The sequence below is a fragment of the Chiloscyllium plagiosum genome, chromosome 34 (genome assembly GCF_004010195.1).
Source record: "Chiloscyllium plagiosum isolate BGI_BamShark_2017 chromosome 34, ASM401019v2, whole genome shotgun sequence".
Lineage (NCBI taxonomy): Eukaryota > Metazoa > Chordata > Chondrichthyes > Orectolobiformes > Hemiscylliidae > Chiloscyllium > Chiloscyllium plagiosum.
In genome coordinates, this window is record NC_057743.1 from 13988302 (window position 1) to 14015273 (window position 26972).

General features: G+C 45.6%; 1 protein-coding gene across 1 annotated transcript; it reads left to right on the plus strand.

The window, feature by feature from the left end:
* The first annotated feature begins 2621 nt into the window (after window positions 1-2621).
* On the plus strand, window positions 2622-25206 carry c34h1orf50 (chromosome 34 C1orf50 homolog). The gene is made up of 5 exons (XM_043675610.1): window positions 2622-2975; window positions 6257-6372; window positions 19682-19768; window positions 23268-23399; window positions 23994-25206. The coding sequence occupies exons 1-5, from the start codon at window positions 2930-2932 to the stop codon at window positions 24225-24227; spliced, it is 615 nt and encodes a 204-aa protein (XP_043531545.1). The 5' UTR covers window positions 2622-2929; the 3' UTR covers window positions 24228-25206.
* Window positions 25207-26972: the final 1766 nt, after the last annotated feature.

Consider the following 26972-nt stretch of genomic DNA (forward strand, 5'->3'; position numbering starts at 1 on the left):
TTCACAGGTAATATTCCATCCCCGGCTTTGTAATTTCCCAGCCACAGACAGAGAGCAGCAGAGGTAGCCCCACTGGGGCTACAAAGTGAGGAGAGAGTCGGTCTGGGAGTCTTCAATGCTGCCTCTGAACCGCATGGAGGCTCATCACACCAGGCCAAAGAGGGACAAGGAGACCTCCTGTTGATTACCATGTACAGCTACAAGGAAGCACAGAATTGAAAAAAGTGCAAGATAATCCCTGGGTGGGTGCTGAGAGTGAATGCCCTCAACATTATGCCAGCATTTGGCAAAAGATTGCATCAGGGAGCACGAGCAAAGCTAGTGCCAGTGGAATGAGGGGAGAATTCTCCACCAGTCAGAGTCATACCTGGCAGGTAGGAAGATGATTGTGGTTGTTGGAGGTCAGTCATCTCAGCTCCAGGACGTCTCTGTAGGAGTTCCTCAGGATAGTGTCCTCGGCCCAACCATCTTCAGCTGCCTCAACCATGATCTTCCCTCCATCGTAATGTCAGAGGTGGTCATTTTCACTAATGACTGCACAAGGTTCACCACCGACTGCAACTCCTTAGATACTGAAGCAGTCAATGCTCAAATGCAGAAAGACCCAGACAATATCCAGGTTTGCGCTGAAAAGTGCGAGTGATATCCCTATCACGCAAATGCCAGGCAATGGCTATCGCCAACAAGAAACAATCTAATCATCACCTGTTGACATTCAGTGACATTATATTGGTTTAGATTCCCTACAGCATGGAAACAGGCCCTTCGGCCCAACAAGTCTACACCGACCCTTTGAAGAGTAACCCACCCAGACCTATTCTCCTACATTTACCCCTGACTAATACACTTAACACTATGGTCAATTTAGCATGACCAGTTCACCTGACCTGCACATCTTTGGACTGTGGGAGAAAACCGGAGCACCCGGGGGGAACACACGCAGACATGGGGAGAATGTGCAAGTTCCACACAGATAGTCGCTCAAAGTGGAAATCAAACCTGGGTCCCTGGCTCTGTGAGGCAGCAGTGCTAACCACTGAGCCACCATCCTGAAGAAGGGCTTATACCCGAAATGTCGATTCTCCTGCTCCTTTGATGCTGCCTGACCTGCTGCGCTTTTCCAGCAAAACATTTTTCAGCTCTGATCTCCAGCATCTGCAGTCCTCACTTTCTTCTACTGAGCCACCATTACCAACACTGAATCCCACCCTTGTCCCCGTCTACATCCTGGGGGTTAGCATTGACCAGAATATGAACTGCATCAGCCATATGAATACTCTGGCTTCAAGAACTGGTCAAAAGCTGGGATTCCTGCAATGAGTAACTCACCTCCTGACACCCCAGAGTCCATTCATCATCGACAAGGCACAAGTCAGGAATACTGTCCAGTTGCCTGGATGGGTGCAGCCCCAACAACACTCGAGATGCTTGACACCATCTCAATGCAGCCCATTTGATTTATACCACATCTACAAGCAACCAGTCCCTCCACTGCTGATGCTCAGTAGCAGCAGAGTGTACTATCTACAAAGTGCACTGCAGAAATTCGTCAAGGCTCCTCAGCTAATCCACAACCTTTACCATCTCGAAGGTCAAGCGACAGTAGATACATGGGAACACCATCACCCGCAAGCTCCTGTCTGAGCCACTCACCACCCTGACTTGGAAATATATCGCAGTCCCATCACCGTCACCGGGTCAAAGTCCTGGAACTCCCTCCCTAACCAAATAGACTCCAGTGATTCAAGAGGGCCGCTCACCACTACCTTCTCTCCAGGCAACGTGGGATGGGTAATAAATGCTAGCCCAGCCAATGGCCTCCAATTCAGGAGCAGGGAAATGTAGGCCAGCGCTGCAGGGGGAGGGCTGCACTATTGCAACTGCTCTCTTTTGGGCAAGAAGATTTTCCAAGGTCCTGTGCCCTCTCAGTGGTTGGCAGAGATTGTATGGCATTCCTCTGAAGAAGGACCACGGGGCTGTCCCTATTTTCTTGGCAATATTCCCCCAGCTAGAGACTTCACTAAGACTGAAAAGAGCCCAAGGTAATGCCTGGGTGAAAGCTGAGAGTGACTGCCCTCAACATTATGACAGCATTTGACAGAAGATTGCATCAGGGAGCACAATAAACCATCGAGTTGTAATATTGTTGCTGTTTGTGGGATCATGCTGTGCACACATTGGCTGCTGCGTTTCCTGACGACATTGGCCATGCTCAATTGCCCAGTGGTGCCCAGTGTCGTGCAGGGTGGGTGGGTGAGCCACGGGAAATACGGGGTGACGGATGGGGGTGGGTGGGGACGGGATGCTCTTGGGAGGGTCGGGTGCCGACTCGATGGGCCGAACGGCCTCTGTCTGCATGGCCGGGGATTCCACGATTCGAAAGATTGCACTTCCGAACCTCCTTCTGTGGGGTGATCAAATGGCGTGTGCTGGGTGCTATATAAATTCAAGTGCTTGTATTATTTACCACTTCAGTTAACGAAGTGACACAGATGTTTTGTACAGTATGCAGCATGCTCTCTGTCTGCACACGTCAGCTTGGGTTGAATTGCCTGCGTTCGGGGCTGATCTATTTGTTCTGTTGCTCTTGTGAGCTTTAGAACACGTGTGTCTGTGACATAAAAGACAAAGTTATACAGGAGGGTGCCTATCGCTGCCCTGATCACAGCCCCCAGCGATTTCCCAGCTTCGGGGTATCCCCGCAATGGATACAATTTTCACAGCTGGCTTTCTGTGAGGGCCCCCTCACTGACAAGGCGTTCAGACTCATGGTCACAGAGCGGAGAGAGCTGAGAGCTGCTGCTTTGTTCTAGGAGCTGTGAGGACAGCTTCTGTCGGAGGGCAGGCAAGGACCTTTAGACTGAAGCAGCAGTTTGTAATCAGAGTGGGGCAGGATTGGCAGCACAGAGAGTCAGGACTGACAGCAACCATGAACCAGGCTAAACCTGAAGACAACACGGGAAACAGCTCGGCTGGTAAGAGAGAAGCCTCAATGATGGATATCGAGTGTCAGGGGATATATATATATATATATGCGAAGTGGTGTCAATCTGAAGCTAGCTGAGACTGCAACGGTTCTGACAAAACGATAGCACAGCAGAATGGCCAACAACCGCGGTATTCACTTCAAATCTACTTATTTAAGTCCTGCTCCACTTGGAGAGGGTCCAAGGGCAGATAACACACAGACAGCGCCAACACTCCCCGTGTTCACACACAGACCATTAACACTCCCTGTGTTCACACACAGACCACTAACACTCCCTGTGTTCACACACACATGATGTGGAGGAGACTGGGGGTGGGCAACGTTAAAAATTACACAACACCAGGTTATAGTCCAACAGGTTTACTTGGAAGAACTAACTTTCAGAGTACTGTTTCCTTCATTAGGTGGTAGTTTTATGACCAGGATCATAAGACAAGAGAATTTAAAGCAAAACATTAGTGTCATGCAACTGAAGTGATATATTGAACAAACCTAGATTGCTGTTAAGTCTTTCATCTTTTAGAATTGCAGGTTTTGGTTCATTCATATGTAAATCCCAGAACTTCTTTTAAGTCACATTCTTGAGATAACTTAAGGTTTTATTAAAAAAAAAGTGACATCTCAGCTCAGAAAATGCATTAAAGGTGTGAGGTTAGAGTCTGTCTGTATCCCAATCTTGAGTCAGACCGGTTCTATTCCAAGATGGAATTTTAAAAATATTACATGGATTGACTGCCTGCAGGTTGTGCATTTTTGAGCAAAATAGAATGTACCTGCAAATATAGTTCTGCAAATGTAAATTTACTCCATAGACTTATATCTGTGTGCACGTACATGAGAGAGTGTGTGAGTGTGAGTGCGTGTGAGAGAGTGTGTTTGCATGTGTGTGTGTTTGGTAAAGTGTGTGCATGCTTGGCATGAGATAGGTTCTTTGTGAGTATGTGTATGTGACAGAGTGTATAGTGTAGTGTGACATGAACCCAAGGTCCCGGGTGAGACCATCCCCACGTGTACAGAACTTGGCTGTCAGCCTCTGCTCAACCACTCTGCGTTGCTGAGCATCTCAAAGTCTGCCTTGGAGGATGGTCATCCGAAGATCCGATGCCGAATGTCCCTGACCGCTGAAATGTTCCCCGACTGGGAGGGAACACTCCTGTCTGCCACAGAGTGGCTGAGCAGAGGCTGATAGCCAAGTTTGGTACCTATGAGGATGGCCTCAACTGGGACTTTGGATTCATGTCACATGACAGGTGATCCCACTGCACTACACACACACAATCTCACAGGCTTGTTCTCCATCACACTCACACACACACTTTACCAAGCTTGCACACATCCATACACACAATCTGTCATATGCACTGATACTCATACGCACATACTCACTCTCTGTCTTTCTCTGTCTCTCTCTCGTGCACGCGCACACACGTATAAGTCTATGGGGTGAATTTGTATTTGCAGAGCTATATTTGCAGACACATTCTATTTTGCTCAAAAATGCACAACCTGCAGGCAGTCAATCCATGTAATATTTTGTAAGTCCCACTTTGAAAATAGAACCAGTCTGACTCAAGATTGGGATACAGATAGACTCTAGCCTCACACCTTTAATGCATTGTCTGAGCTGCAATACCACCTTTTCTATTTGAAACCTTAAGTTATCTCGAGAATGTGAGTTAAAAGAAGTTCTGGGATTTACATATGAATGAATCAAAACCTACAACCCATTCTAAAAGATGAAAGACTTAACAGCAATCTAGGTTTGTTCAATATATCATTTCAGTTGCGTGACACTAATGTTTTGCTATGAATTCTTATGGTCCTGCTCCACAACTACCTGATGAAGGAGCAGCACTCTGAAAGCTAGTGCTTTCAAATAACCCTGTCAGACTATGGTGTTGTGATTTTTAACCACACACACACAACACTAACACTCCCCGTGTTCGCTCGTACAGATAGCGTTAACACTCCCCATGTTCACACACACACACCGCTAACAGTCCCCATGTTCACACACAGACAGCGCTAACAGTCCCCGTGTTCACACACACAGTGCTAACACTCACACAGTGCTAACACTCCGTGTGCTCACACACACAGACAGCGCTAACACTCCCCATGTTCACACACAGGCATTGCTAACAGTCCGTGTTCACACATACAGACATCGCTAACAGTCCATGTTCACACACAGACATCGCTAACAGTCACCGTGCTCTAACACTCCCTGTATTCACACACACCCAGCACTAATGCTCCCCATGTTCACACACAGACATTGCTAACACTTCCCATGTTCACACACACACAGCACTAACACTCCCTGTGTTCACACACACAGTGTGAACATTCCCTATGTTCACACACACAGACAGAGCTAACGCTCCCCATGTTAGCGCTAACACTCCTTGTGTTCACACACAGTGTTAACACTCCCCGTGTTCACACACACAGACAGCACTAACACTCCCCGTGTTCATTTTGTCCATTAAGAACTCCACACCAGTTCATTTAATGTTTAGTTTCTCACTTCCTGTGTCAGCTGCGATGTTGAAATGGCCCCTAGGGCTCTGACTGCCTTTTGCCCACAATTTCCATTCTTCAAGACTTTTCCATCTTCTTTTGTGGGATATGAGCATCACTGGCAAGGTCAGCATTTGTTGTCTATCCCTAATTGTCTGTAAGGAAGTGATATTGAGCCACCTTCCTGAACCTCTGGAGTTTGTTCTGTTGGTACAGTTGCGTTCAGAGGGCAGTTAAGAGTCAACAACAAAAACTTCCAGCTCGGCGAACAGAACCACAACAACGAGCACCCGAGCTACAAATTTTCGCACAAACTGTCAACTACACTGCTGTGGGTGTAGGCCATGTGTAGGCCAGATTAGGGAAGGGCACCAGATTTCCTTCCCTCAAGTACATGAGTGAACCGTGCGGGATTTTATGCAATAGGTTAATGAAGACTGTTCCTGAGACTAGTTTTCAATTCCATCCCAATCCATGTGACCAGAAAAAAGGCTAATGATGTTCAAATATGGGTTGGGGTCAAAGGTCAGAGGTGACACCCAGCTGGTTTTGGATTTCCCGCCCTGTGGCTTTGGGGCTAATGGTGTCAAATGGTCTGCTACCCAGTGGTGCGAGCAATTGGCAGTGCAATCTGTGAGAGTCAGTTCCAACATGAAGTGGTGCATTCCCCCTACTCCCCGAGCCATTGGGGGCAAAGGGCACATTCCCATTCCACTTCCTTATTGGTTCATGTTTCATTTCCAGTGGCGCTGGTGGAGAGCAATGCCAACCCTGCTGGCCTGCAGCTGGTCAGCAGCTACCAAACCAATCGCATCGGAGATCCCCTCGACATTGTAGCCTTGGCAGAGCAGATCCAGAAGGTAGGCACTCTTTTCCCCACTCTCTCAAACCTTCCCTTCCCATTCCGAGCCAGCAGCTCCAGGAGTCACAACACTTGTGGTTTCTCGTTTGTTTATCTTGGCTGTTGTTACACTTAGCAGGCCTGCACCAGAATAGCGTTGTGGAGGGGTTTGACCCTTCACCTATATGCATAGACCCAAAGAATGCAGGAAGGATGAGCAACCATGTCATGGAATGAGCTGCCAGAGGAAGTGGTGGAGGCTGGAACAATTGCAACATTTAAGAGGCATTTGGATGGGTATATGAATAGGAAGGATTTGGAGGGATATGGGCCGGGTGCTGGCAGGTGGGACTAGATTGGGTTGGGATATCTGGTCGGCATGGACGGGTTGGACCGAAGGGTCTGTTTCCATGCTGTACATCTTTGAGTCCATTGAAATGGAGTGTGACAATAGACAATAGGTGCAGGAATAGGCCATTCCGGCCTTTGAGCCTGCACCACCATTCATTATGATCATGGCTGATCATCCTCAATCAGTATCCTGTTCCTGCCTTACCCCATAACCCTTGATTCCACTATCCTTGAGAGCTCTATCCAACTCTTTCTTAAACGAATCCAGAGACTAGGCCTCCACTGCCTTCTGGGGCAGAGCATTCCACACACCAACCACTCTCTGGGTGAAGAATTTCTCCTCATCTCTGTCCTAAATGGCCTACCCCTTATTTTTAAGCTGTGTCCTCTGGTTCGGGACTCACCCATCAGCGGAAACATGTTTCTTGCCTCAAGAGTGTCCAATCCTTTAATAATCTTATATGTCTCAATCCGATCCCTTCTCAGTCTTCTAAACTCAAGGGTATACAAACCCAGTCACTCCAATCTTTCAACATAAGACAGTCCCGCCATTCCAGGAATTGACCTCGTGAACCTACGCTGCACTCCCTTAATAGCCAGAATGTCTTTCCTCAAGTTTGGAGACCAGAACCGCACACAATATTCCAGGTACGGTCTCACCAGGGCCCTGTGCAGCTGCAGAAGAACCTCTTTGCTTCTTGTTATGAAGGCCAGAATGTGGTGGTGATAAATGACGCTATAGACAGGGGGTTAGAACCTGTTCTCTATAATTGCAACCAAAGACTCTGCAGGATTGTGCCAATGGAAGGTACCTCCTCATGGTGGAAGATGCATTTGCAGGGGGGAGGAGAAGGATTGCAACTGTCGTGGTCCACGTGAGAACTAAAAGCAGAGGCAGAACCAAAAATGAGGTTCTGCAGAAGGAGTTTGAGGACCCTGGTTCTGAATTAATAAACAGAAGCTCATGCATAATGAGTTTCAACGGGTTGAATATATCATGACATAAGTGGAGTAAGAGAAAGGGTTTTTGATGTGTGGGGCTTGGGAATGTTGTGGTTCATGAGCAAAGCGTTGGTTTGTGACATGCTCCGGTAAAACGAAACTGGGATCAGTGCCCTAGTGATCAAATTATTTGGGCAGTGAAAGATTCAAAGGTTGGGGTTTAGAAACGTGAACAGAAAAGTCAAGGGCACTGTGCAGCGAAATGGATAAAGACAAGCAGATTGGGATAGAGAGTTTCAGCAGTTTATTTTCCCTGGAGGGGAGGAGGCTGAGGGATGACTTGACAGAGGTCCAGAAAATCATGAGAGGTGTTGATAAAGTAGATCATCAACAGCTTTTCCCCAGGGTAGGGAAGTCTGAAACTAGAGGGAATAGGTTTAAGGTGGGAGGAGTCCCAAAGAGTGCACAGAGAGTGCTGAGTGTTCGGGACGGGCAGCCAGAGGTAGTGGTGGAGGCGAGTACAATTTTGTCATTTAAGTAACATTTGGACAGTTACATGAATGGAATAGGTATGGAGGGATATGGACCAAACACAGGGAAATGGGACTAGTTTAATTATGAGAACTGGGTGGTAGGGACAAGTAGAGCCAAAGGGCCTGTTTCCATGCTGTAAACATGTATGACTCTCTGATTCTATTTACTAGGCTGATTCCTGGGATGAATAGGTTTAACTTATCAAGAATGGATAAACAGGACAGGCCTGTACAGAGTTATAGAGATGTACAGCACGGAAGCAGACCCTTCGGTCCAACTTGTCCATGCCGACCAGATATCCCAACCCAACATAGTCCCATTTGCCAGAGCTTGGTCCATATCCCTCCAAACTCTTTCTATTCATATACCCATGCAGATGCCTTTTAAATGTTGTAATTGTACTAGCCTCTGGCAGCTCATTCCCTACACATACCACCCTCTGCGTGAAAACTTTGCCCCTTAGGTTTCTTTTATATCTGTCCCCTCTCACCCTAAACCTATGCCCTCTAGTTCTGGGCTCCTCGACTCCAGGGAAAAGACTTTGTCTATTTACCTATCCATGCCCCTCATGATTTCATAAACCTGTATAAGGTCACCCTTCAGCCTCCGACCCTCCAGGGAAAACAGCCCAGTCTATTCAACCTCTCCCTATAGCTCAAATCCTCCAACACTGGCAACATCCTTGTAAATTTTTTCTGAACCCTTTCAAGTTTCACAACATCCTTCTGATAGGAAGGAGACCAGAATTGCAAGCAATATTCCAACAGCGGCCTACAGCTGCAACATAACCTCCTAACTCCGATACTCTGTACTCTGACCAATAAAGGAAAGCATACCAAACGCCTTCTTCGCTGTCCTAGCTACTTTCAAGGAACTATGAACCTGCACTCCAAGGTCTCTTTGTTCAGCAACACTCCCTAGGACCTTACCATTAAGTGTATAAGTCTTGCTAAGATTTGCTTTCCTAAAATGCAGCACCTCACATTTATCTAAATTAAACTCCAACTTCTCAGCCCATTGGCCCACCTGGTCGAGATCCTGTTGTAATCTGAGGTAACCTTCTTTGCTATCCACTGCACCTCCAATTTTGGTGTCATCTGCAAACTTACTAACTATACCTCCTATGTTAACATCCAAATCATTTGTATGAATGATAAAAAAGTAGAGGACCCAGCACTGATCCTTGTGGCAGTTCACTGGTCACAGACCTCCAGTCTGAAAAACAACCCTCCACCACCACCCTCTGTCTTCTACCTTTGAGCCAGTTCTGTATCCAAATGGCTAATTCTCCCTGTATTCCATGAGATCTAACCTTGCTTACCAGTCTTCCATGGGGAACCTTGTCGAACACCTTACTGAAGCCAATGTAGATCATACCTACCACTCTGCCCTCATCAATCCTCTTTGTGACTTATTCAAAAAACTCAATCAAGTTTGTGAGACATGATTTCCCACACACAAAGCCATGTTGACTATCCCCAATCAGTCCTTGTCTTTCCAAATACATGTACATCCTGTCCCTCAGCATTCCCTCCAACAACTTGCCCACCACCGAGGTATTTGTTAGAGTTTAGAAGAGTGAGGGGTGATCTTACTGAAACATACAAGATTCTGAGAGGGCTTGATAGGGTGGGTGTTGAAAAGGATCAATTTCAAACTAGGGGACACAGTTATGGAAAAGGGAATATTCTTTTAAAACTGAGAGGTGAAGCATTTTTGTTTATCTCCCAGAGGGCATTGAATGTCTGGAATCCTCTTCCTCCGAGATCTGTGGAGGCTAGATCACAGAAAGTATTTAAAGGTAGGTTTTTGAAGTATCAGAAAGTTAAGAACGATGAGGAACTGGTGTGGAGGAGGAGTTGAGGCCTGGGCCAGATCGGTCATGATCTTGTTAAATGATAGGGTAGGGTTTGAGGCCTAAGTGGCCTTGTCCCTGCTTCTATTTCCTTTGTTCTTATGATCTAAGTGCTACAGATACTCAAGATAAGGGCTTGTTGAAGTTAGGGAAAGCATATCAGCCCAAATGAAGCCTTGTCTACCCAACCAAGAGCACTTGGTCAGGATAGTGGGGTATTTTCAAGTTAGCAAAACGTAACAAGTGGATTGTCAGTGGGATCATTACCGGGGCCTGAGCATCACAATCTATATTGGTCTCCCCAACAGTGAGACCAAGAGTAATGTCTCTAACCTAGCCGAGGGAGACTGAATACAATTATCCCTGCTGCGACTCGGGATACACTCTGAAAGTAGCCATGGCTTATGACATGGTGTTATTGCCATTCTGTGCTGTGTTCTTGCTCACTGGGCCCATGAATACTCACAATCAGAGCGTAACTCTACTTGTCACTCTGTTAACAACCCCTTTCTTATCCACTGTGGTACAGTATCTTTCTACTGCCAATCAACATAGCCCAGGGCTCAGAACTGGGGCTCCTATTGTTGAGGACACTTCATCTCAGTCCTTCATCCGTTACAATCTGACAAGCATTTTTGAGGAGACTGTATTGAGAAAACAACAAGTGCTGAAGATCACAGTGGGTCACACAGCATCCATGGAGAGAGAGTAAGTTAACGTTTCAAGTCCAAACAACTTTTCATCAGAGCTCTGATGAACGGTCACCTCGACTCAAAACATTAGCTTGCTCCCTCTCCATGGATGCTGTCTAACATACTGTGATCTCCAGCATTTGTTCTTTTCAGTACAGATTCCAGCATCTGCAGTAATTTGTTCCAAAGTATTTTTGAGGGTTTTGGTAATCAAGCACTTTTGCTGCAGAAAGAAAAACTCCATGGGCAAGAACATCCAATGATGGGTCCTTAAGTTAGCAAAGGAATGAGAGTGGTAATGAGGCCAGTGTTGATCTGGAGAATAACTAACCATGAGAATGTTATTTGAGGATCACAAGGCTAGAAGCTGGGCTGGCTGCAGTGAACAAAAGATCTGCATTTATATATCGAGTAGGAGGCAGCTCGCTAAGTTGGCTGGATTGCTGGTTTGCACGTCAGAGGAACGCAAAGAGTGAGGGTTCAATACTCCTACTGTCTGAAGTCCCCATGAAGACCTTACCTGCTCAGCCTTGCCTTTTCCCCTGAGACACAGTGAAACCCTCCACCAGTTGTCTCTCTTTTTCTCTGATAAGAGACCAGTGCTCCTCTGGGACAGTGGCAATTTACATTTTCACAACCAAGGTTGGTGAAACTCTCAAAGGTCTTGAACTGAAGACAAAAAATGCTGGAAATCACAGTGGGTCAGGCAGCATCCATGGAGAGGGAACAAGCTAAAGTCTTGAGTCTAGATTGCTCTTCATCACGAAAGTCTTTACAGCCAATGAGGAACTTCTGATGCTGTAACACTATATCAGGCTTGCACAGCAAGCTCCCACAGATGTTAAGATGTCAACGACTAAGTAACTTTTTTTCTGTTGTTGATTGAGGGGCAACTAATCATCAGGTACGTCACAAAACAACCAAATCATTACACAGGAGGCCATTCAGTCCATCATGTTTGTTCCCGTACTTGGGGAAACTCCCCTGCTCTTTATCAAAACAGTGGCATGCAATCTTTTACAACCGCCCCCCCCCGCCGCCCCGCCGTCCCCCCAGCCCCGAACAAGCAGATCGAGTGTCAGTTTAGTATCTTAGCTAAATTTCAGCCCTTTCAACAATGCAGCCCTCCCTCAGTATCACACAGGAGGCTTGAATGGGGACCTGAACCTGGGAATTTTATGATTCAGAGGAGAGGGTGCTACCATCCGAACCGAGCGTATGAAAAGGTTGGTGGTTATGGATCAAAACAAAGGCAAACAGGACAGTATGCTGCGATGGCTAGTCGTATGTCAGGGACTTGTGGAATATAATATGTAGGTGTGAGGGAGAGTCAGTGAAGTATGCCTCCGGTGTACTACCTCTTATCACCAGCAGGAGGTTAAAAGTGATAGTGAGAGGTGTGGCTGGCTGTATTAAGGCCCAGGCCTCTGCCCTTTCCCTCCATAACTATAGTTTTTTTTCAAACTAGTTGGGCTGTTACATTTTAGAAGAATGTCCCAGGTTTGTAGTGTAATTATACATTGCTTGTTATCTGAGAATTTAGAGGCGTTTCCTTTAATACCAGTAAGAATGTTATCGAGGGTTACAATAAAAACAGTGAGATCATCACTAAAGATCCCCTATTAGAAGTTCCTAAAAAACACTATTTTAGCTCTGAGCACTAATTTTAACGGACAGTGCCCATGTACAATACAAATTAATATACTTCACACATCTAGATTTCTGTAACACTGAATGATTCTAGAATGAATGAGGAAAAAGAAATACTTGCACATTCGACTTTTCGTTTAGCAGTTTAACTGAAAGCTGCACAAAATGTTCAGCTTCACAGGCATGTACAATGGCTGAAACCTGAAGAGTACTGATACACAGAGGGATCTGGCTGTGCAGGTCCACAGATCATTGAATATGGCTCAGTGGTTAGCACTTCTACCTCACAGCACCAGGGATCTGGGTTCAGTCTCAGCCTTGGGTGACTGTGTGGAGTTTGCACATTCTCCCCATGCCGGTGTCGGTTTCCTCTGGGTGCTCCGGTTTCCTCCTGCAGTCCAAAGATGTGCAGATTAGGTGGATTGGCCATGCTAAATTGCCCACAGTGTCCAGGAATATGGGTTAGGTGGGAAATACAGAGTTATAGGTTAGTGGGGTGAGTCTGGGTAGGATGCTCCTCAAAGAGTTGTTTTGGACTTGTTGGGCCAAATGGCCTGTTTCCACACTGGAGGGATTCTATGATGATTCAGTCTTTGATAAGGTAGTAAAAAAAGCCTATGGCATGATTGCCTTCATTGGAGGGGGCATTGAGTATAGGGATAGACAAGTTATGCTGCAGCTTTGTAGAACTTTCGTTAGGCCAGACTTGGAATATTGTGTACAGTTCTGGTCACCAGTTCTGGAGAAGGTACAGAAAAGGTTTACCAGGATGTTGCCTGGTAGGAGGGATTTTAGCTATGAAGAAAGGTTGGATAGACTGGGATTGTTTTCACTGGAACGCAGGAGGCTGAGGGACTACATGATAGAAATTTATAAGGTGGTGAATGGAATGGATAGAATGGAAAGTATGAGGCTTTTCCCCAGGGTGGAGGGATCAATTACTAGGGGACACAGGTTCAAGGTGTGAGGGGGGGTTTAAAAGAGATGTGTGAGGCATGTTTTTCACACAAAGGGTGGTGGGTGCCAGGAAGGCGCTGCCAGAGGAGGTGGTGGAAGCAGACACAATAGCAGCATTCAAGAAGCACCTGGACAAATACATGAATAGGAAGGGAATAGAGGGATACTGATCCTGTAAGTGAAGACAGAGTATGGCAGGGCAAAATGTATCATTGCAAGCTTGGAGGACCGAAGGGCCTGTTCCTGTGCTATATTGTTCTTTGTACCCTGTGCACATATAAATATTGAGGTCACATGCCCATCTTTTATTTACAAATCAGAAATGATTCTTTACTCAGCTTCCAAGTTAGGCTAATAATGAAAGTGTTGGATATGGGAGGGTGAGGTGCAGTGTGGGTTAGCTCAGTTTGTTAAATGGTTGGAGTGCAGTGCAGACGTACCCCGCTGGTGAAGTTGCTACCCTCAAACTATACATCACCAACTACTTTGACCTAATGGATAGAAATGCCTTTGGAATTTTATGGACAATGTGTTGGATTAACACAAGGGAAGAAGGTGACAAAATGACTGATGGGAATTACTTAAAATGTGCGGAGAGGAAGGAGCTGAATCAAAGGCTTTATGCAAATTATTTAAAAATATAATTGTGTTCCTCTTTGTCATTTGATTCTGGATTCCTGAGGGCCCTAAGCTCAGAGCATTAGGGTTACCCTGGTGGGGAAAGGGTTTGGAGTTGGTAGCTGAGGAACAATGTGGGAGATGGGGTGGACCGGGGTAGCCCTGAGATTTTGAATGGATCAGAAAGTGTGAAACCTGAGGCTGCACAGCTCCATATTAGGAAAGAGAAAACAAATATAATGCACAATATAACTTCATAAATAAAACCTGAAATGCAACCTACAGCAATGGTTCTGGGAAATGCATCTAGGAAAAGCAACACTGCCACCTAGCATTTAAAATACAAGGACACACAGAACTGAACATGATATCCAGGCTGTGTTGAAGTGTGACAATCCAGGAAGTGGACTCTAGGCTTTTTAACAGAGATAAGGTATGACTGTGTTACAGATTGTACCGCTGAATTCAATATCCTGTTCTTTCAAACCAACTAACCGGTAGGCCTTTTATGACTGCTGATATGATTTATTTGAAGAAGGGATGAGACCTGCATTTATATAGCACCTTCCACAATCTCTCGGTATCAAATTGCTTCAGAACAAACCTCCATTCCTGTCACTTTTCTAACGTGCAGCTAATTTGCATGCAGCAAACTCCTACGAATTCCCATGTAATTAAAGAACCAGATCACTTGTTTTTGGTGATATTGATTGCAGGTTGAGTACCAGCTAGGAAACCGATGGGAACTCACCTGCTCCTCTGTGAAAGAATACTGGGGGGGGGGGGGGGGTTGTTTATGTGTCCCAAGCTGGGGCCTTGGGTTTGATATCAGCACCTCTCCATCATAGTGGCGATCAGTCAATGTGACACAAGTCTAGATTTTCTGCTTCAGTTTCTGGAGTGTGTTTTAAAACTTTCTGACTCAGAGGCGAGCACAAACCCTTCTGAGCTACCGTTGCCACCTGATGATTGGACATGAAAAATAACACTACCCGACTTCTGGTTTCCGGTGGTTTGTTGCAAGCCGCGGTGCATTTCCTTTCAAGTCTTGAACGGGTGTATGTCTGCCTTTTCAGCCAGGCGCTGGACTCAAACGGCTTCTTAAGCAGAAGTGAAACTTCCTTTTCTCTCTCCACAGTCATGCAGAGCAGGTCTAATCACGCAGAGAAAGGCAAGAACATAACCTTCACTTATCGTCTGTTCAGAACATCCCAGAGCGTGTCACATACAACGATGTAGGCAAATATATCATATTCAATTTGTACACAGAGCCAGCATTTATATAGTGTCCTTCATGACTTTATCAATTTATACCCATTTAAATATGTAGTTGCTACTGTCATGTAGGACTGGTTATGTAGAATATAGAACTTCATTGTGTTTAGATTGAAAGGCACGTGCTCTAGGACACTGGGACAGCCTGTACTGTATTCCCTTAATCTTTAGCAATCACCGGAAAGGGCAGAGGGAGCCTCGATTTAGCATCTCCCTGAACTCTTCAAAACTGCACAGAAGGGTCAGTCGAGGTCACGCTACTGTAGAGGGTGCCAGTGAGGTTTGAACTCTCAATGTTCTAACTAACAAGGAAGTGTTTAGGACACACAATATTTGGTAATGACCCCCACTTTGTTTTGAGCTAAAGTCCATAAAAGTATCTCACAGGCAATCACATGGTTACCAGAGAGTTTGGGATGTTGAAGCCCTCTGTTCCACCTCTTTATCATTGTGGGGGTCACTGGCTAGGCCAGCATGTATTGCTCAGAGGGCAGTTAAGAGTCAACCACATTGCTGTGGGTTCAGAGTCACATGTAGGCCAGCAGTTTCCTTTCCTAAAGAACATTAGTGAACCAGATCGGTTCTTCCAACAATCAGTAAAAATTTCTCAGTCATCATTCGAATCTTAATTCCAGATTTTTATTGAATTCAAATTCCTCCATGTGCTGGTGGTGGAATTTGAACCTGGGTTCACCAGAATATTACCTGGGTCTCTGGATTAGTAGCTAAGTGATAAACCACTAGGCTATCACCTCCCTAGTACATTGATCATTTGATCATCTTCCTAAGTGCCTGCCATGCTGTTTCCTCAATGCAGTAGTCTTGGCAATTCGGAGCTTCATCCGGAGGTTCACTGATGACGTTACCTAGTAATGGTGACGAAACGTCTGAAAATAAACCTTCTAGCTCAGCGAGCAAACCTACATCCAGAACCTCAACCTGAGCTACAAATCTTCTCAAAACAGTCTTGCCATTGTCATCCATTTTGAGGAGGGGTTAAGACGAGGAGTTGTAAAACAAGAACTGATAGAATAATGGAACCCCCATGATAATGACGTTGCCTGTGCTTTTGAACAGTTTGCATTGAAACATTTAGGCTTTATATCCGGATGAAGCTCTGAATTGCAAGACTATTGCATTGAGGAAACAGCATGGCATGTTAACTAGAATGGGAACTGAGTATACTGAGCCTCTGTTCCCTAGAATTTAGAAGACTGAGAGGTGATCCCGTGGGAACGTATGAAGTTTTTTAAGGGACTTGACAGTTAAGGTGCCGAGAGAGAATTTCCCATTGGTGTGTCTAGAAGTAGGAGTCACAGTCTCAGAAATGTAATGTCCTCACACACAAAGGTCTATGAATCATTGGAATTCACCAAGCCTGCAGAGCTCAGTTGCTGAGTATACTCAAGATGTGCAGGTGCCGGTGTTGGAGTAGGGTGGACGAAGTTAAAAATCACACAACACCAGGTTATAGTCCAACAGGTTTATTTGGAAGTGTAAGCTTTCGCAGCGCTGCTCCTTCGTCAAGTATATTCAAGACAAAGATTGTTAGGTATTTGGATACTTACAGATATGGGGATAGTGCAGGGACGTGAAGCTGAGGTAGATCAGCCATGACTGTAGTGAATGACAGTGGAAGCTGATTGAGGTATTCCTGCTCCTACTTCCTCTCCTCAAACTTTATTTGAGGAGAGCCATGTGTGAATATTGTTATATCTGCAAATCCATTGTGAAGAATATCCTTGACCTGTAAGCACTTGCATGATTGGCAGCATAATTAAAATAGTTTGAATGCTCAACAACAGAAGATTTGAATCTCTGTTGTTCTTCCTAGCTTCCAACCAACAGACTGAAATGGCAACTCCCATTGTGGTATACTTTCTGCTTATGAAGGTACTCTGGCTCCACCCAGGGTTTGTTTTCTGGCTCACAGACTGTTATACATTAATCACTGGATGAGGTAGCAACCATTGATGTTCCTCTGATTAAAATGGCACGTAATCTTGCTGTGACCTGTTCGTGCCTAAAGCATTTACTAACAATGAATTGTCCTGCTTTCAGTCAACAGGGATATCCAGCCTCCTCTTCAAACTTATATTTGGGGTTTGATCAATGACTGGAAAGGCTATAATTTCACATTCATCACAAAATCCCTGAAAAGGCCTTTCCTTAATGCTGTGTTAGCTGATACAGCTTAGTGTTTTCTAAACCATTTCACAGAGTGGAGCATGTCCAGGTGGGTTTATGGCGTTGTACACAGGTCAGACCAGGGCAGTACATCAGCTTTCCATCCCTAAAAACTTAGTTGGATTTTTATCAGCACATTTGACAGCATTAGGCTATTGATTCCACCTTTTTTTAATCTTTGTAACTACCATGGGAAATCAACTCAAGGTCTCTAGGGGAGCAGACTCCCCCTATGAGGTGGACAAAATCATTAGTCACATGACACCAGATTATAATCCAACAGGTTTATTTGAAATCACAAGCTTTCAGAGCATTGCTCCTTCATCATCTGATTTCAGGTCAACCCGTTGGACTATAACCTGGTGTTGTGTGACTTCTGACTTTGTCCAGCCCAGTCCAACACCAGCACCTCCACATTATGGCTTGCCCTATGGGGAGAGAGGGAAACAGGCTACTGAGTTGGATAATCAGCTAAGATCATATTGAATGGGGGAGCAGGCTCAGAGGGCCAAATGGCTTACTCCTGCTCCTATTCTCTGTTTCTATGGATCATTGGACCAGCTAGTCACTGGATTACTAACCCAGTACACTGCACCACTGTGTGGTTTCAAACTCAGAACTACCTCTTCTCAATACAACTTCCTGTTCCAATTAAAATGAGCTTTTCAGATGCAAACTGAATTCCCTTTTTAAAATGAGATTGAGGCTGCATCAACGATAACATCAAATTCCTCCCAGCCTCTCCCTGATCTTATCTCTTGATGTTCCTTCTGTCCTGCTTTTCAATTCTGTGTGAAGGCGCTGAAGGTTTCTGTTCTGTCGCTGTTATGTACTTTGGGTGTTTTCCAATCTGCTTTTATTTTCAGTTGCATGCGGTCGCAAAAGTGGAAAAAGAAGAAAAACTTTTCAAAAACTCCCCGGTGATGAACCCGCCCTCGCTGGAGCAGGTTTACAAACTGCGGTGGCTGCATGTTGAACCAGCTGCTTTACCCCCTCCCCATGTGTGGGCCTGCTCAATTGGCAGATGACCCAAGTAAATCCTGTTGCTCAGACACGCATTTTCTGTCGGCTGGTTATATTGTTTATCCTCTGCTCTGCATCCTCCCGAGTCCCCATGCCCAGTTGTAAACCCTACATTATACTTTGCTCCCAGTCTCTCAACTCAGTGCAGAAATTAGACCCAAACAAAAACTGAAATTGATGGAAAAGTTCTGGCCGCATCAGTGGCGAGAAATCAGAGTTAACGTTCCGGGTCCAGAGACCGTTCCTCAGAACTGAGGATAACTAGGAAAATGTTGAGTATATGCAGAAGGTAGGGTGGGGTGAGGAGTAAACGATAGGTGGTGATAGAGCACAAAGAGAGAGAAAAACAGTTGGACAAAGGAGTGGATAATAATCTGGCAAGGAGGGTGAATAGCTAGTAATGGGGACAGTTAGTGGCTAACAGTGGGTTGTGTATAATAGCAGACTATGCGATAACAAGGGCTGTTGCGTGGGGATTGAGGTAAGGACATGGGAGAGCTCAAGACCTAAAGTTGTTGAGTTCAATTTTGAGTCCAGAGGACTGCAGGATCCCCAAGTGTAAAATGAGGTGCTGTTCTTCCAATTTGCACTGAGCTTCGCTGGAGCACTGCAGAAAGCCTGAGACGGAGATATTGGCCAGGGAACAGGATGGGGTGTTAAACTGGCAGGCAACTGGAAGCTCAGAGTCTTTTCTGTGGGCAGAAAATAGACCATTGACTCAGAGTGGGGAGCTGCCCTCAGTATTTCTGAAATACCAAATCCATGTTTACAGTAAACCACAATAGGTGGATGACAAGGGAATGAATTGGGTACTTGCAGAATTGTTTTGTTTTACAAGCTCTGAAATAACCTTAAAATTACATCATTCTGGGTGATATTGAGTAGTGTATGCTCATACAAAGGGTTTGAACAATGTGGAACTCAATGACCCCAAAGGGCTGTCGCAATCAGTTCAGAATTTCAAGCCTGTGTTCGGCAAAAGTATTATCAGTTATGGAACTAAAGCAGGTGGGTGGAGTTAGATCACAAATCAACCATGATCCGGTTGAATGGCAGTACAGGTTGGAGGGGCTGAATGGCCTGTTCATGTGTGTACGATTACTTGCTAATGGAATGGGTGAATTGCTGGCTGGGGGATGGTCGCTACCCAGTGTTCAGGCTGGCAGACCAATGTGGGACAAAATGCCTTGGTGAACTTAACTTCAAACTCTTACAGCACTAAATGTAAGTCCTTGTATTTCCAGGCGGATGAGTTTGTACACGCCAATGCTTGTAATAGACTGACTGTGATCGCTGAACAAATCCAGTATCTCCAAGAGAAAGCCCGAAAGGTGAGAGGAGTCTTCGAGTTCTGTATCATCTCGCCCCCCCCTCCCCACCCCACCACCACCCGTGCCATTTTATTTTTAGTCTTGTCCCAATTCTTCAGGTCCTTGACCTCACTTGGTTAACCCGGTTCTGACAGATGCCTGAAAGGAAGCAAGAGGAAATTTAATATGGTTCTAGGTTGACCTATGCACAGGCATTGTAAATGCGGCTCGTCCACATTCCCAGATAGAATTGGGGGTCACTTGGATAGCCGGGATCACAACTGTAATTTTAACTTGCTGATGGCTGGCCTCTCCATTGTCAGTGTGTTTTACTGGGACACAGACTGAGCAATGTCTGGGCCTTGGGGACAGGGTGGGTCGAGCTCTCAAACTGTTGGCAATCAGAACAAAATGATGGTATCTGACCTCCAGGCTCACCAACAGCATCATTTACATTTGTCTCTGGTGACTTTGTCGTTAGTCATCGAGGTCCGGAACTCCCTTTCCAAACGTCATCACCTCTACGCTTCTTTCTCCTGCTTTAAGACTATCTCTTTTGGTCGTCTGTGCTAATAGTTTTTTTTTATTCAGTTTGCCTGAATTAACAAACTTGTCTTCGGGCACTTAACTACAACAAGGTCATTATTTAAATGCAAACTGCATTTATGTGCGAGAGATACTCTTTAGTCTTCAACCTGGCACCATGAGTTCCCAAGGTCTTGGCAACGGGCGGTTTGACCAGCCTCTTGTGCCAGGCGTGACTTTGGAAACCAGGGCCACTGAAACCCAGCACTCAGAAACCTGAAAGGGCAAAAGATGAAGTCGACTAAACATTTGCTGACATTCTTTAGTTAATTCTTGGTCCATTTCCCAAAATAAGGAACTTTAAATTCCACCTTTTGTGTATTTTGTTCACCCAATTTATACAGAGTGTGTGAGAGATTATAGCCTGGCAAGGTCTCCTCTCCTCTTCACATTCCTGAGTGCCACATCCCTGAATGCAGCATCTTAATGTTCATTGCAACAAGGTCAGCCAAGTGGACCTCATAGAATATGAGTTCCCTGATTGGGGAACCTGGTTAACCTGGTCCAATCAGGGAGCCCTGGCTGACAGATGTAAGCAGGAGTGTTGCTACAGTCGGTGTGCTCCTGCTCGTACTGAGGTGGAGAAGAGGCGTTTCTTTGTCTCTTTCCCCCTTTGTTTAGGAAAGATATTTGTTTCTTTTTTGTTTGGGTTTCTTTATTGTTTGTTTGTGTTTGTTTTTTCTTTATTTTGAGCTATGCCAAGCTATTTGGCAGCCACCACCATCGCTGCTGCTGCTGCAGCCTGGACTCTGCCTGGGCCACTGCTGTTGCTGCCTGGGGCCTGTATGTTACAAAGAAAAAAATAATTTTAAACAAGTATAAGCAGGAATGTCAGGGTCTGTGCTCACTCCAGGAGCAGGCTGAGGGAGCTGGGTCAGTGTCATGTATTGTGTGTAAATGAAGGGCGGCTCGGTGACAAGACTGGCCTTTGTGGAGATATTTCAATGGCCAAGAGAATGCGATGTCTTCCTATGTGGCATCGGGGGAGTGTCAGCTCAACAGTGGCCCAACGGAGAAGAACGCCCAATATTGTATGCTTCCTGAGCTTTGATGCCAAACGCAAAGACACCCAGATAAAGAAGCAAGGTTTGGCGGTCATCTTTGGTGTGAGGAAGTTCCACTAGTACCATTGGATGTAAATTTACAATAGTAAAGGATTAGAAACCTCCGCTCAGGCTACTTAAAGAGGACAGGATTGTGCCACCCATAACCGCAGGTCAAATCCAGCAGTGGGCTCGTATTCTGAGTGTGTACAATGACAAACTGGAACATCATCCAAGAGGGCCAAGTCCAAATGCAGATGCTTTGAGTTGCATCCTACTGAAGGATGCACCACCGGTGGTGCCACCCCTGGAAGAGTCTGTTCTGGTTTAAATCTTTCTGGTCACCGTGACAATATCAGATTGTGGACACAGAAAGATTCCATCCTGGCAAAACCAAAACAGCTGCTGGTGATGGGGGAAACACAATGGCCACCACAACCAGAGTTGAAAACTTTCTGGATCCGGTGAGACTAGGTCATCACAGAGAGCAGCATATTATTATGGGGAATGACAGTGATCAAAGGTCACCGCAGGTACTGGCTGATCTCCACCAGGATCATCCAGAGGCTTCCAAAATGAAGATGTTGGTAAGACATTATGGCTGGTGGCCAGGATTGGATGCCGATGTAGCCATATTGGTGGGGCAGTACGCAGAGTGTCAACAAGGACAAAAATTACTGCAGCAGCTCCCCCCCCCCTGACATTTGAGGGACTAGCTGGGTAAGCCCTGGAGTTGGTTACACCTCGAAAATGCTGGTCTTTCTTGGGTTCTACATTTTGTAGTCACTGTGGACGCCTATTCAAAGTGGTAAGAAGTGTATAGAGTTCATTCATCAAACCCGGGGGAGGGGTGATGATTGAAAAGCTGCATCTTTTGTAATACACAGATTCCCAGTGGGGTTGGTCACAGACATCGCGCCATCATTCACCAGCAGTGAATTTGAGTATTTCCTAAAGTTGAATGGCATTTGGCATGTAAGGACAACACCATACCATCCATCGTTCAATGGTCTGGTGGAAAGAGCAATCCAAACTTCGAAGGCAGGCTTAAAGAAACAGCCTACAGCTTTACCAAATTCCCAGTTCCTGTTTGATTATAGGACCATCCCTCATGCAACGACAGAGAAAGCTCCTGCAGAGTTGCTAATGAGGAGAAGATTGCACACCATGCCATCATTAAACAAGTTCCCTGACTGGGGCTGTTAACCTGGTCCAATCAGGGAGCCTTGGCTGACAGGTAGAAACAGGAGTATCAAGGACTCTGCTCATTCTGAGAGCTGGCTGTGCTAACTGGGTCAGTATCATACATTGAGCAATGTAAATAAAGGGTGACTTGGTGACGGGATACCAGCCTTTGTGGAGCTGTTTCAAGTGTCACATCTCTGTGCCCTACCCCCTGTCTTCTGTTCCTGTCTACACTGGGAATGTCTGATTTCACAAGCAATGATTCCAGTCCCTAACAGGACTAGTATAGCTAGACTTTTATCACCTTATCAGATATTTTAAAAGGTTTTATGTGTGGAAGATGCTGTTTTGGTAAAACAGTTGAAGCTTCTTGCAGGCTGCCTGTGAAGATCCCATGAGCTATTAAGTGGCCTGCTGCCCCTCAATTTGGACTCTACTGAGCTCCCAGCATTTGGAAAAAACATGGGCATCAGGTCATTGGGAACCTTACCGTCACTAAGTTCCCTTCCAGGTCACACAGCATCTTTCACCACTGCTGGGCCAAAATCCTGGAACTCTATCCCAAACAGCCAGAACGCCTGCTTCAGCTTCTCTTACATTGACATGAATTATGCTTAGTGTTTTCCCATCTTCACTATCAGTGGCAACATCATTTATAGTACTGCTCCTCAATGATCCGATCTGGTGTAACATTTCATTCTGTCCAGGTCCTGGAAGAGGCCAAGAGGGATGCAGATCTCCATCACGTTGCCTGCAATGTTGTGAAGAAGCCAGGCACAGTGTACTTCATGTACAGGCGGGATTCTGGCCAGCGGTACTTCTCCATCCTTTCACCAAAGGTCAGCTGGGTTTAAATATTTCCAAGGAAAGGGAAGGAGATCCACATGTATTGCAGCCTGGCTTGGAGTGTATGACCTATAAGGACAAACTTGGATTGTTTGTTTTCGCTGAAGTGTCAGAGGCTGAGGGGTTACCTGACAGAAGTACATAAAATTATGAGAGGCATGGGTAGGGTGGACAGTAGGTTTCTTTCCCAGGATGGAAATGTCAAACAAGAGGAGGGATAAGTTTAAAGTGAGAAGGGGAAGATGAAAAGAAGGTGTACAAGGACAGTGTTTTATACAGATGTGGCAAGTACCTGGAATGTCGTGTCAGGGGGAGGTGGTAGAAGCAGATATGGTAGCACCATTTTAAGAGACATATGAACAGGCAGGGAATAGAGGAATATAGACCATATGCAGGCAGATGGGATTAGTTTAGGGCCGCACAGACATAATGGGATGAAGGGCCTGTTCCTGTGTTGTACTGTTCAATGTTGAAAGTACTTCCTTGGCACGTGAGTGCTTTGGAATGACCTGAGGCTGTGAAAGTTATTGTATATTCAAATCTTGATCTTCTTATTCAACCTGTTCTTTATTTATGATTCACATTAGGATTGGGGGCCGAGCCCACCTCATGAGTTCCTTGGTGCGTACAAGCTGCAGCCTGACATGTCATGGACACCGTACGAGGAGATAGAGAAAAGAGATTCCGAAGTTGGTCTCATTAAGAAGCTCCTGACCCAGCAGCAGACACTGCCACACAACACAGAGCCCAACTTCCACGGACTCGAGCCAATGATTCTCCCTGCCAGCAAGAACAGCCACAAAGATCCAAACGCCTCCTGAAAAAGCGGCTTTGATTCCAGAAAATACCGAGTTCTCTGACAGTCACGCGGGATAATTTTAAAACCTTGTTTCATGCCTATTTCTTTGTAATTCATGGTTCCATTTCTTTCAGCAACACAGCCTGGAAATGACTGCGCGCTAACACTGATATTTTCATTTGATTTCCCTTTTGTTTGTTTACATCAGAGGGTAGGTAGTATTCTATGTATAGGAATTGGAGCAGCGTTGTATAAAATAACACACCAGGGATGAGCATAAGGAAACAATAAGCATTTACCTGCTAATATCAGCGACAGCAAACCTGGTTAAGAAGGGAAGGTTTCATTTTCCTGCATGATGCCAAACAACACAAATAGTTATAATCACCTGAGGTTCTCAGATACACAGATGAAATTAGCAAATTGGACTAAGTTATTATTTTACTTACCTGCACTTTGAATGTGATAACAAGGGACCTGGTTATAAATTGCTCACCCCAAAGGTATCACTATTGTTAATTGTTATGAAATAAGAATATTAAAAATAAGCAGTAGGAAACTATACAGTCCCTCAGGTCTGCTCCATCCATTCATCATGGCTGATTTTTATCTCAGCTCCCCTTTTCTGCCTGTTACCATATCTCTCAAACCAAAAATCTGTCCTGCTGCCTTCTATTCAACGATGGTACATCTGCAACCTTCGGTGGTAGACACGTCCAAAGACTTTCAACTCTGAGTGAAGAGGTTCTTCCGAAACTCTGTCGTAAACGATTGGACCCTGACCCTTTAAGCTCCATACTCTAAATTCCTCCCAATGTACTTAAACTGCACATCTTTAGACTGTGGGGGCGAACTGGAGCGCCCGAAAGAAACCCATGCAGTGACGGAAACTGTGATTCTAATGCTGTGTAGTGTGTGAAGGGACTGATGTGTTTCACACAGCCATCAGTTTACTGAAATCCCCTCTACAATGGAAATAAACTTTGAGTTTTGAAAACTGACGATCAAAGAGAGAAGTAAACGTTTGGCCTATTACAGAATGGGTGTGACATCATAGACAACAGCTCAACATAGCTACAATGTGGTAGTTTTACCTAAGGGCCAGTGGTTGATACAAGGTAAAATAAATTGGAGTAGTTTCATACTAATCCTAATGGGCATTGGTGCAAACTCTGCCCCAATTCCACACGGAATTTTCAGTCAGGGTTTCTACAGGGATTAAAAATGTGTTGCTGGAAAAGCGCAGCAAGTCAGGTAGCATCAAAGGAACAGGTGAATTGACATCTCGGGCATAAGCCCTTCTTCAGGAATGAGGAGGGTGTGCCAAGCAGGCTAAGATAAAAGGTAGGGAGGAGGGACTTGGGGGAGGGGTGCTGGGAATACGTTAGGTGGAAGGAGGTTAAGGTGAAGGTGATAGGCCGGAGAGGTCGGGAAGAAGATTGCAGGTCAAGAAGGTGGTGCTGAGTTTGAGGGTTGGGACTGAAAAAAGTTGAGGGGGGAGGGGAAATGAGAAAGCTGGAGAAATTTGCATTTATCCCTTGTGATTGGAGGGTTCCTAGGCGGAAGATGAGGCACTCTTCCTCCAGGCGTCGTGTTGCCATGGTCTGGCAATGGAGGAGGCCAAGGACCTGCATGACCTTGGCAGAGTGGAAGGGGGAGTTAAAGTGTTCAGCCACGGGGCGGTTGGGTTGGTTGGTGCGGGTGTCCCAGAGGTGCTGTGTGTACTGCATCCGCTGCGGCCTCCTATACATTGGGGAGACAGGCCGCCTACGTGCGGAACGTTTCAGAGAACACCTCTGGTGTTTAAGCTCTGATCTCCAGCATCTGCAGTCCTCACATTCTCCTTTCTACAGGGATTCAAAAGCACTTAGTGCAGACTGAGATTTTTTCTGAGATTGGTGCTGAAGCAGATTTGTAGAGGTCACAGGAGAAGGAGCCATATTGTCAAGCCAACCTGAACTGCGCGAGCATGATGCTCTTGTTTGTGGTGTATGAGCATTGCTGAGGTCACTATTTGGTGCCATCCCTAATTGCTTGGGAGGGTGATGATGAGCTGCTTGAAAGTCCAAAGTGATGTTAGGGAGGTAGTGCCAGGATTTTGACAATGACAATGAAGGAACAGTGATAGATACACAAGTCTGGATTGTTTATGATAGATGGGAATTTTCAGTTGGGGATGGTCCCATGCATCGACTGCTCTTGCCCTTCCAGGTTGTACAGGTCATGAATTTGAAAGGTTCTATTGAAGGAGCCTTGATGAGGTGCTGCAGTGTACCTTGCAGATGGCTCATACTGCTATGTGTATGTGCCAATGGTGGAGTATATGAATGTTGAAGCATGCCAATCAAATAAGCTACTTTGGTCTGGATGGTGTCAAGCTTCTTGAGTTTTGGTGAAGCTAGGTGAGGGGAGTTATTGGGGTGTGTGTGTGTGTGAGAAGAGGTGCGGCAGTTACTTGCTGCTGAACTCCCAGCCTCTGATCTACTTTGTAATCATAGCATTTATATGGTTGGTAAATAGTAACCAAAATGCTGACAGTTGGGAGATTCAGTGATGATAAAGCACCAATCATGGAGGGGTAGTGTCCAATTCTCCCTGTTGGAAACAGTCATTGCCTGCCACTGAAATGATGTCAACCTTACTTGCTGCTTGTCAGTCCAAACCTGAATGTTGTCCAGGTCTTGCTGCACTTGGGCACGGACTGCTTCAATATTTGAAGACTGTGCAATAATTCAACACCGTTTGCAAATCTCCCTTCTGATTTAAT

Excerpts from the sequence above, each read along its gene's own strand:
- c34h1orf50 (XM_043675610.1), top strand. The coding sequence starts at position 2,930 with ATGAACCAGGCTAAACCTGAAGACAACACGGGAAACAGCTCGGCTG. Across the intron at positions 6,373-19,681 it reads TGGCAGAGCAGATCCAGAAG|GCGGATGAGTTTGTACACGC; the intron begins GTAGGCACTCTT and ends TTGTATTTCCAG. Across the intron at positions 23,400-23,993 it reads TCTCCATCCTTTCACCAAAG|GATTGGGGGCCGAGCCCACC; the intron begins GTCAGCTGGGTT and ends GATTCACATTAG.